General features: G+C 35.5%; 1 protein-coding gene across 1 annotated transcript in view; it reads left to right on the top strand.

Moving 5' to 3' along the window:
• LOC117426137 (oxysterol-binding protein-related protein 6-like) overlaps positions 1–12,300 on the top strand; it is a 60,489-nt gene that overhangs the window by 21,383 nt on the left and 26,806 nt on the right. Inside the window, exon 4 of the mRNA XM_059033649.1 lies at positions 6,446–6,692. Coding sequence (XP_058889632.1) covers positions 6,564–6,692 — 129 coding nt within the window. The 5' untranslated portion in view covers positions 6,446–6,563. The remainder of the gene's footprint in view (positions 1–6,445; positions 6,693–12,300) is intronic.

The following is a 12,300-nucleotide window of genomic DNA, read 5'->3' as shown; positions in this document are numbered from 1 at the left end:
AAAAATGGAATATGAGTACTGTATATTCTATAGCAGCTTGACAAACCGGATTTTAAATTGTTCACAACTGTTAATTTTTCAAATGTATGGATCGGAATGAGAAAAATGGTGATGAAGTGAATAAAACACCAGGTCAAGAGCCAAGCATTACACCAAAACTGATGTGTTGGGGAGTGGGGAACATGTGTTTTGTGACAAGCCTAAATCAATGGAATAGGCAGCACCACAATCTGATTCCATCTATTGATCTGATGAGCAAGCCTTATCAAGTCTGGCAGCTTTACATTTTGGACCTGAAGGAAAGAATTCTAGTGATAACGGGCTGTGAAATATTTTCATGAAAACCAGTTTGTGATTAATGGTCTTTGGGCAGGACTACTACAGTATCTACTGTACTAGCACATCCTATGTATGAACCTTTTGCAATCTAATCACTCTGTGTTTGTAAGTTAAGTTACAGTATATTCATATTATTTTTGTATTACAGTTGTGACTGGGATCTGTGAAGGGTAATGCAGAATAAAAACAAATGGAATCATTAAACTGATTTGCCATAATTATAATGGTATCACCACATCATCGTTTTATGGTTTTGACAAAAATATTTTGAATAAAAGCTGTTTCTGTAAAGCAATAACATCAAAGGTGACAAACACTACGAGATACGCAAATAAAAGAAAAACCCAGTTTAAGTGACTGGAAAAGGCATGTTGTATTGAAGACTACACTGTAGGGTATAGATGGAAATCACTGTGTTGGTTATGGAAATATGAGTGATGATCCCAGGATTAACTCTACTGCAGGGTATATTTCTGATATGCCATTTCAAGAATGCGGTCCTGTATCTGAAACAAAGCATGGAATATGTGCATGGATGTAGCATAATCCTTATAATATGTGTCCTTTTCCTGCTGGCATTTCTTTACATTTTTGTTAATCTTCCATTTGTTTTTGATGTGCGTTTGCGGCTATTGTACATCCAACATTTCATTAACCTTTGCAAAGTGATTTAAGAAAGTTGATGACTCACTGCTGATTCAGGAAGGTCTTTTTTTAGTCTTTCAGTAGATCAATTGCTGAGAGATTCAAGAAGCAGTCAATGTACTCAGCACTTTGTGTGTGGTGTTAATTTACTGGACTGATCTCTGTTCGGGTCCCTGGCAGGCTCTCAACTATGTTTTTTTAATTACCACTTTTTTTTTTTTAAAACATTATTAGTATTTTGACTTAATCCGGAATGCAAGGGTCTTGCTCACCACCATGAACTGTTCTTTTTATCCTACAGTACAACACATATTGTCTTTCACTGTTGTTGTAATATTTAATACCGGTACTGTCATAAAAAAGGTGATTTAATAACTAAATATTTTAATAAAACAATTCTACTTGGGTGAGCTTCTGCTAAACTAACAGTGAGTCAGGAAGCAGGAACAACTTACTTTCTTAATTTTTTTAGTAATTAACTCATTTTCCCTTTATAATCCAGTTCCCCAAAGCCTAATTCAGAAGCTGGGACCGTTTTTTTAAAAGTTGTGCAATTGCGATGCACTTGTAATGTACTTTCGAGGACATCCAATCGATTCCTATAAGTTCTCTCATAAGACCAGTAATATTTACGTGCACAGCTGATTTCAGAATTAAAAATCAAGTAATCCTGTCAACATGGCTAAAAACTGGGGATCAATTTCCTTTTGCTGAAGACTATCTGAGGTGGATGACATCCACATCTTATCTCAAGATCCTTAAACTCAAGGGCCTATCAGGAGGTTAGGTCCTCATGGCACTTTTAATTTGAGCCACAGTGGACTTTGGTTGTACATTATTTTATTTGTGATATTGTAGATGTAGCTTTTTGGATTCTTAATGTACTGTGAAATATAGCAGAGTATTAGAGTTACTCCGGCACATTGGCATTATCAGATACAGCTGCATTAGATACTGTAAAGAAATTGAAGCCTTGAAAATTAAAAAATGATTAATTGAAGTGATTTACATGCTAACCATAGTGAACTTATAGCCTACCAGAAGACTAATTTATGCATGAAGAACCAACACAGTGCAAAATCCAGGTTTACACAAGGGTAGAGTGTGAGCACAGCAGTGTCTATTTCATACCACTGGAGAAAAATACATGTTAGTCTGCTAAATATGTGTTTGGGAAATTCAATTTAGTATAGTCAAGCGTTCAGACTAATACACTTAGTTATAATGAAATTTTATTTAATATATGGTAAAAGAAAAATATTCAAAATGGTGTTGTAGGGGCTTAAAGTACTTGATAACATATACTAAGATATGATAATGCTAATTGTAGTTGCTCGATGCTAAAACTGCAGAAATTTGTCAAAAAAACATCAGAATTATCCCAATTTATGTTTGTTTTGTTTCTTGGTGCTTCCTTACAGTTGCAATAAAGATAGCGGCAACGCCATAAATCAAATGAAATCTCGGCTAGCCAGTACTGTATACACGTGCATCATATTATAGCTTATTCTACACCACAGGAGCAGAACTGATCACCCTGTTGTCGGAAACCTGTCAGACAGCCTGTAATCCTTTGTTAGCAGGATGATTTCACATGCCGCTGTGAGAGATAAATAAAACGGCAGGAAATGTGAGATTAACCATTGGACAGGAGGTGACCAGGAACATGCATGAGGTATTGTTGTTGTTGGTTATTATCTTACCAATTTCAGGTTTGCTTGAGGCATGTGTTATAAAAATATATTCTTTTAATGTTCTTTAAAGCAACTTAATGGAGATCATCTATAGGTCATTACTTTTTTTACAGGACCATATTTTGTTACCATGGTAATACAACACAAGAAATGTAGTCTTGTATTCTTCATGTTCATATGTAGGCACATGCAAAAATATATCTCAAACTTGTATAAACAAACCATGACCTTTTTTGTTCTCTGTGAAAGAGTAGTACCAGGTACAGACACTGAAATTCAACCAAGGAATAACAAGAACTCCTAAACAACAGAAGAATTCAAAACAAGTCTTTTAAAAGAGAAGGAAAATTACATAAACCTTGTTTTGTCTTCAGTTGGAAAAATTGAAAAAACAAACAGAAGCTAGTTAAGAAACACAGAATATATAACATAACTCAAATATACTGCCCAAAACCTTGACATATGTGATAATACTATTTATTCTGACCCATATATTATTCTATTTATTTATTACTGTTGCAGTACTTGTATTTGATAATCTTATGGCTTTGAGAGAAGTCTTTCAGATCATGACAGATGGTTAAAAATCCATCAAATTAGCTTTATTTTAACAACTGAATGCCACAGTGGTTTAACAGACTCATGGATCAAAGGGTTTAATAATTATGCTAATTAAGAAATATATGCTGTTAAACATACCGCTGTTAACCCAACAGCCATAGCCATGAAATTCAAAACCATGAAAATTAAGAATTTGGCAGTCAATTAGATGGTTTTATTTCCAGTAGTTAGAATTTTTGGTGTAGTTTTTGGTGTAGGTATTATAATGAAATAGTTCATTATAATACCTACAGATGTACAATAAAATTGCATTGTGAAATTTAATTTACTTTCACATGTTGGATCGAGGTGCTAACTTTCCTATTGTCACACTGCAAGCATTGGAAGAGAATAACTGGGATAGCTGAAGTATCTTACTGCTGCTCTAACTATCTGTGTATGTGTTGGGTAAACTGACATTTACTTTTGGAAAAATAATTATGCAGGGACTCATGATTGCCTTTATCACATCTATTTTTCTACATTGATCGCCGTTTTTAAAAAAAGAGATCACTTTCATTTTCCAGCGCTGTTACAGTACAGTATCATCACTTTGGTTTCGTGGCATTGCCCTGCTGATGAATAGCAATGGCTGTTTTATTTAATAGGTCAGGCTCCTGATTTAAAACGATGTACTTAAAGAATATCACACCTTTAAGATACAGTGTGATTTATGCAATCAGCACTATGTACCGACAAGACCATTAGAGGTATGAAGTATTTTAAAAATAGAAATAAAGAAACACTTGCCTATCATATATATATTGGCAAAGAGAGCACAATTTGGTTTAAAAAAAACTTGCCACAGTCTCTATCACGGGTTTGAACAGCAGGCACATACTTTGTACAATAGTTTTCATATTTAGCTTGAGTCATAGAATGCAAATGTGTATATTTGCACCTGTGGATCATTTATTCACACAGCAGCTGGGAAAAGAATATCATCAGTCATAACTTAACCTGTAGTAGGGGAACCAAGTGCACCACTGACCTGGCATCTTTACAAGTAAAGAATACCTTAAAACAGTGCTGTAGTGTAGTCAGGGAAATATATTTCAAATTCTTCCAGCTTCAGGGACTTCGAAGGTAGCATGTGCACTTTTGATAATGAATACAGGGGGCATTTTCCCAAACATCAAACTGAAGCACAGAAAAAAAAAAGAAAACTCATTATTACCGTACAAAAAACACTTGTGTGGTCCAGGGCTTGTAACCAGAAGGTCACCAGTTCAAATCCCACCTCTGCCACTGACTGACTCACTGTGTGACCCTGAGCAAGTTACTTAACCTCCTTGTGCTCCATCCTGCGGATGAGATGTTAAATCAATGTCCTATTGTAAGTGACTCTGTATATAATCCACAGTTCACAGCCTACCTCTGTAAAGCGCTATGATGGTGGTCCACTATGAAAGGTGCTATATAAAAATAGATATTATTATTACACCTAAAAAAGAAAAAAATAATTAACTGTTTTAGATCTGATACTGAGCTAAAGGTGACTATATAGCTTTACATGTATTACAGAATGCAGCACAGTGAGTGGATGAAGATGTGATCATGACATATTATTAATTACATGCCATAGAGGATTGCCCAGCACAAAAGGAAAACAATAAATAGGTCTATCCCCAGCCTGTTGTTCTGGTTGGCAATAGCTGGTGCCTGAAGCACCGTTTCTTAGCATCAGGGCATTGAAATGCAGGGAGCTGCTGTGTGCTGGAGAAAGTTTGACCTGGATGCCATACATTTAGAAATTCTTAGAGAATTGTAAATGGATATCTGTTTTGTCTCCCCAGACATGTTAAGCGCTAAAGCTTTATGATAATTACAGTGCTAACATGCAGTATAAACTGCCTTGACTTGATATTCTTTCTTATTTTGCTGTATACACAGTGACTTTAAACACATTTTCAGGTTTTGAACAGTAATCTGTAATCTGAAATGCGATACTTTACACTGTGATAGTTTGTAATTGTAATTGTAATTCGTCCTGGGTAAGGGTGTCTGCTAAAAAAATAAATAATGATAATAATAATAATAATAATAATAATAATAATAATAATAATAAAAATAATAATCAATTATCATGATATCGTCTGTAATTTTTTTCAGACTTGTTTGTTTATTGTACTGAAAATGTAATTGATATGATTTAAGATAATCCTCATTATTGTGATAATTTTAGCTGTATATTATTTTGTAACTAAGTGTGCAGTATACTGTATTCCATTCATTCCATTTCCAATTCCTTTTTAAAATCAATTCCCATTCCCTTTGAATCAATTCCGATTCCAAGTCCTTCATTGTACTTACTTTTTTATCACATTGTACTTGCAACATAATTGTAAGATCGGGAGGATAACTGTGTTAAATTGGCTACATGTTGTTAATGTATGGCATTCCATCCTCAGAGTCACAATTGGAAAAGTGTATGAAGTAAATATATGCAAATGTTACCTTACCTATATTTTAAGTATCCAGGATATTACAGTGCCATTTGTTTAAAAAAAGAAACAAAAATAATAACTATTTTTATGAGTTATGTACATTTTGACCCTATATTTGTTCTCAGAATAACAAAACAACTAGAAATCTAAGTCCCGCATCAGTGACTCATTCATTTCAAGGTTGGTGGGTGAAAGTTAAGCAGTGCGGATTGAAGGAATAAATTATAATACTGATGCTCAAAGATTGATCCCAGCTTTGTTGTATTTTTTGTACAAAATAAGTTGAGAAAATCAGTTGAAAGCATTTTACAATATTCAAATTATTCCTATTTTGTGATAAAAAAAAGAAACATTATATTGCTGGGGATACTGAATGCCTTAACTTATTACTGTTTTTTTTTTTTTTGGGGGGGGGGGGGGGTCATTTTGGCTTTAGTTCATATTGGGAATATTTATTTACATTCTAATGATCTGCCTTTGATGTAATATGTCTTTTTGAAGATTAAAAACAGCATGATTGATCACATTTTCAATAATAACGCTCATTGACAAGTAGTTTAATGTACAGCATGTACGCTCTGCCAGCATTCCATTCTCTAGTTACTGTACTATCCATACATGATTTTTTTGATTTTAACTAAATGAATTATGCACCAGTGTAAAACTTTAGTATGTAATGTTAATAGTGTCGTATTTAATTATGTTGTTTATTTGTTTCAGGTAAAGAGAAGGTAACATATTGTCAGGCTGCTTCTACTCCACGAATGGAATAATGCCCTTTAAGTTGAGACTGGCATCCTGAGGTTCTATTATCTGAGGAAAGATAGCTGGGGTGTCAATGGCGAATCAACAACGTGCCCACCATCTCAGAACCATGAGTTCAGAGGAGAAAACTCCTGTCCACAAAACATCAACACCGACACATAAGAGTGGCTCTTCGACTTCTTCCCACAGAGACAGTCGGCAGGTAATAGTCTTTGGCATACCTTTTTTAATTGTCTATGAACTTTTACTGTCAATGAAGACATTTTATTTTGCCCTCACATTACCAAAAGATTAACACAGTGGCTTCAGAAATGCTGTCATAACTCAACCCCTGAGGATCAAAGGCAAACTAATACATTTTATGTTCTATGGATGAGACACGAAACATCATACATTAATTATTCCACCTAATGATGTGTGGGTTGACTAATTCATCTTATCAAAAATGTTTAGTTTTTTATTTGATTTTAAACTTTGAAAAGCGTGTCAAGTATCCATTTATTACAAGTTTTTTTTTTTTTTATATTGTGTGGACTGTCTAATTGAACAGTTGAATGAGAAGATTTTTCAACAGACGTAAGATGAAAAGCTTGAATAGGAAAATATGATCAAGGTGCCTAACATTCAGTGCCTAAATCTAGTAACAAATTACCTTGACAGCGACTTATTTCTTCATTTAAATGTCCCATTAAATGTTAAATTGTGTGGCTGTAAAATGCAGAATATTGCAAATGTTAAATATTTTTTGGAAGCATTCCTCAGCATGCACAACCTAGAACCTGTATTTTAAGTCATTTTTGTACCTACAGTATAATGTTCATTTTTAGTCTGTTTATTCCTGATGCTCACACAAACTGAAATAAATTTTAATCTAGCCATGCATATAAAGTTACTTGAGAATCAGGCTGGTGCTTTTGAGCTCTGATATAGGAATGAATGACTGCCCTTTTAATTAAACTGAGAGGTCACAGTATGTATGTATGGAATACATTTTCACAAAAGCAACCGGAGAAGCTGTGACATCACTACTTTCCTAAGGCTCACTTAATAATTGATGAAGGGTCATGATTAACTAAATCAGATCACTTTAAATTATTTGTACTGGTGCAGGTGTTGCATTTCAGGTAAACAGGGGAGTTTATTATCATTAAGATGATTCCCTCAGGAGAACACTGAACAAACAGTGTTGACTGAGGCAAATAAATACAGTATCTAGTCAACAGTATTCTAACAGTTTTTAGTTTATTTATGTTCTTGTATTTTATGAAAAACCATGAAACTCCCAAGAATCTTATTGTGTTGCTTACCGTACATTACTGACTTGCAATCAGGAAGCACAGCTTATAAATACAGCACCTATACAGCTATACAGCTGCATGCTGTAGGTTTTCTGGTAAATGTTTCATTCCTTTTTCATAAAATACTAAGGGTTTGCATGCAGGAGTATTTTCTTGATGTATGTTAATAATTTGTTAAGCAATACAAAAAAATAATTGTACATAATGAGAGGCACTGCATTGTATTTTATAGTGCTGCGACGCACATAGTATTTTCATGTTCGGGTATTCGCTCATAATTTTAATATACGTTAGTTTATCAACAAGTAATAAAAGCCATTATATTGCTCTGAACGCAGGCAGAGACAGCATAGCAGCAGCGGCAGGGGGCGTGGCCATGGCCCTGTGTGTGTGTGTGTGTGTGTGCCTTTATTTTACAGCAAGACCTTAGAATATGTAACATGTTAAATATCCCAGGAGTAAAGAATAAGTTGTGTAGGACTTACTTTACTCCAGTGAATTAACTACAAAACAAAGGATGCCAAATAGCAGTTCAAGTTAAACGTTGTTTTGTTTATTCCCAAAATAAACAGCACATAAAGTTGACAACACATTTTATTTATTTTCTTTTTTTCATTCCTTGCTATTGAAGTTTTTTCACATTAAACAGTGGCCATCGACACGTTTTCATAAAGTAATAACATGAGGTTTACTTGTGCCTTTTTGTAGCTGAACAAGCAAACGAAAACTGAAATTTAACTATAAACACTTCAAATAAAACAAACGTGGAAACGGTGTTGTAAAGTGAAGGGGAAAAAACTCACCATTTTGGTTCTCGTATATTACATTCCACATAACAGAAAGTCGCAGCAATATATATATATATATATATATATATATATATATATATATATATACAGTGCCTTGCGAAAGTATTCGGCCCCCTTGAACTTTGCGACCTTTTGCCACATTTCAGGCTTCAAACATAAAGATATGAAACTGTAATTTTTTGTGAAGAATCAACAACAAGTGGGACTAAATCATGAAGTGGAACGAAATTTATTGGATATTTCAAACTTTTTTAACAAATAAAAAACTGAAAAATTGGGCGTGCAAAATTATTCAGCCCCTTTACTTTCAGTGCAGCAAACTCTCTCCAGAAGTTCAGTGAGGATCTCTGAATGATCCAATGTTGACCTAAATGACTAATGATGATAAATAGAATCCACCTGTGTGTAACCAAGTCTCCGTATAAATGCACCTGCACTGTGATAGTCTCAGAGGTCCGTTTAAAGCGCAGAGAGCATCATGAAGAACAAGGAACACACCAGGCAGGTCCGAGATACTGTTGTGGAGAAGTTTAAAGCCGGATTTGGATACAAAAAGATTTCCCAAGCTTTAAACATCCCAAGGAGCACTGTGCAAGCGATAATATTGAAATGGAAGGAGTATCAGACCACTGCAAATCTACCAAGACCTGGCCGTCCCTCTAAACTTTCAGCTCATACAAGGAGAAGACAGATCAGAGATGCAGCCAAGAGGCCCATGATCACTCTGGATGAACTGCAGAGATCTACAGCTGAGGTGGGAGACTCTGTCCATAGGACAACAATCAGTCGTATACTGCACAAATCTGGCCTTTATGGAAGAGTGGCAAGAAGAAAGCCATTTCTTAAAGATATCCATAAAAAGTGTCATTTACAGTTTGCCACAAGCCACCTGGGAGACACACCAAACATGTGGAAGAAGGTGCTCTGGTCAGATGAAACCAAAATCGAACTTTTTGGCAACAATGCAAAACGTTATGTTTGGCTTAAAAGCAACACAGCTCATCACCCTGAACACACCATCCCCACTGTCAAACATGGTGGTGGCAGCATCATGGTTTGGGCCCGCTTTTCTTCAGCAGGGACAGGGAAGATGGTTAAAATTGATGGGAAGATGGATGGAGCCAAATACAGGACCATTCTGGAAGAAAACCTGATGGAGTCTGCAAAAGACCTGAGACTGGGACGGAGATTTGTCTTCCAACAAGACAATGATCCAAAACATAAAGCAAAATCTACAATGGAATGGTTCACAAATAAACATATCCAGGTGTTAGAATGGCCAAGTCAAAGTCCAGACCTGAATCCAATCGAGAATCTGTGGAAAGAACTGAAAACTGCTGTTCACAAATGCTCTCCATCCAACCTCACTGAGCTCGAGCTGTTTTGCAAGGAGGAATGGGCAAAAATTTCAGTCTCTCGATGTGCAAAACTGATAGAGACATACCCCAAGCGACTTACAGCTGTAATCGCAGCAAAAGGTGGCGCTACAAAGTATTAACTTAAGGGGGCTGAATAATTTTGCACGCCCAATTTTTCAGTTTTTTATTTGTTAAAAAAGTTTTAAATATCCAATAAATTTCGTTCCGCTTCATGATTGTGTCCCACTTGTTGTTGATTCTTCACAAAAAATTACAGTTTCATATCTTTATGTTTGAAGCCTGAAATGTGGCAAAAGGTCGCAAAGTTCAAGGGGGCCGAATACTTTCGCAAGGCACTGTATATATATATATATATATATATATATATATATATATATATATATATAAACATGCATTCCCAAAGCCGTGATGCAAGCCTGTTGTCTTCACAACCTCATGCTTTTAAAGACGGCTATTTGTTTTCGCCTTTTTTTCGTCTCATTCGTTGGCATTCTGCTCGTCTCTTAATAATGATTGAGCACCAAAACAAAATACTGTACATGGAGAGGACAGCAAAACATGCTGCATCCATTTCTAATAGATGTGACAGCGGTCGTCATGGAAATGAGTTCAGAACCCTGTCGATTTTAAACACAAGTGAACTATATCAGTACTGTACCAGTATTGAAAAGTAGGACAGAAAGTGGTTTTGTACCAGTATTGTGAGTTAGGACAGGAAGTGGTTTTGTTCCGGTATATTCTATACCGGAACAAACTGTACTAATATCTTACCGATACAAGTGTGAACAGGTAAGAGGTTTGGCAGGGATATTGAGCTTTAAAAATTGCTACACTTAGCAGTGTGTGGGTGTATAGAGCCTACATTATTAGTGAAGATTAAATTGAAGGCATAGCTAAGCCTGGCTTGTGTAAGTTTTGTGTTTGACAATTTTTATTATGACCTTGTGCTGTATTTGTTTGTTTATTAAATTTGCACTCTAGTGCTTAAATTGCTGCTTCCTTGTATCCGAGTCTCATTCCTGCCACTAACATCTGCGCCCACAGTGCTCCTCGACTCCTCCTCTGTGACATAGAGACTTGGGCAGGTACACAGGAGAGGTGCCTGGATGTATTTTAAAACCAACATCTGTACTGGAGCATACTGCAAATAAAATAACAAAACCAATTGCACATTGATAATTATGGAATAGTATTGGATTGGCCACAAAGCTCGGTGTGCCAGGCCACCGGCACAGTTTGAGTTACATTGTTAAACATTTCACTTTTAACAGTCAATCCTGGTTTACCCTGGTTACCCAGAAAATGCTTGGTTTATGGTACTGCAGCCCAACCATGTTCAGGTTATACACATTTTCAGAGAATGGTCAGTAATTTTTATAGCATATGTGTATCGACTTTTCTGGGTGCTTCATGACAACAAGTTACGTGCAAATATAGAAAATGAAAATGGAATTTGTCATCTGTAGTATGGGCAGTCTAGATGCAGCTATCGAGCACTTGACAAACCCTTTGAGGGCTTTGCTCATAATAAGATGTTATATTAAAGATTACACTGCTGGTAACACAGATCAATGACCCATTAACCATGTCCTTGGTAAACAAACCCAAATGAAAAATCTGTTAATGATATTTTCCTGAAAATATGTTCCCATCAAGAATATACTTGGAAATGCTAATGGTGAGAGGAAATGTATTGGTTGTTTTGAAGTTATTATATTGATTCTATTCTGGGAATTCAGTATTTAGAGTACTTTTAGTACAGAACACTATTTTTTGACCTTTTGCGTTGGAGGCAGAATTGAAACCTTTCGCTAAATGTAATCAACATGAATCTCTGCCACTGGCAGTGTATTTCCTGGCATATTCCAAGATATTTGCTGCATCCCAGAAACAACACTAATTTTGGTCCTATGATGAATGGGCATTATTGGTGTCGGCATGGGACATCCAATACCAGCCTGTCGCAGAATTTGCTGATAAACAAACAAGGTGTCAGTCATTTTCACAGTACTGTATACTAAGCAGTGCACCACGTACAATATCCAGGGAAAACCAACAAAACAAATATATATTTCCTAATATAATAAAATATTATTTGAATGAAAGTCTCAGTCTTTCATAATTATGAATTATTCCCTGCTTCTAGAATCTGTAATAGAACAATATTAGTTTCTTCGTGAGGATTTAATGTGGTCATTTCAGGGATTGCCTTTGAAATAAAGCTTTGAGATGGGTGACTTGAAATAATAATGAAAACATTACATGAAAGCATAAAAAAACGATTGAAACTAATCTTTACAGATTACCTTGCTTTCTGTAAGCAT

This window comes from Acipenser ruthenus, chromosome 11, assembly GCF_902713425.1.
Source record: "Acipenser ruthenus chromosome 11, fAciRut3.2 maternal haplotype, whole genome shotgun sequence".
Taxonomy (NCBI): Eukaryota; Metazoa; Chordata; class Actinopteri; order Acipenseriformes; family Acipenseridae; genus Acipenser; species Acipenser ruthenus.
This window is presented reverse-complemented; position numbering and strand designations above follow the sequence as displayed.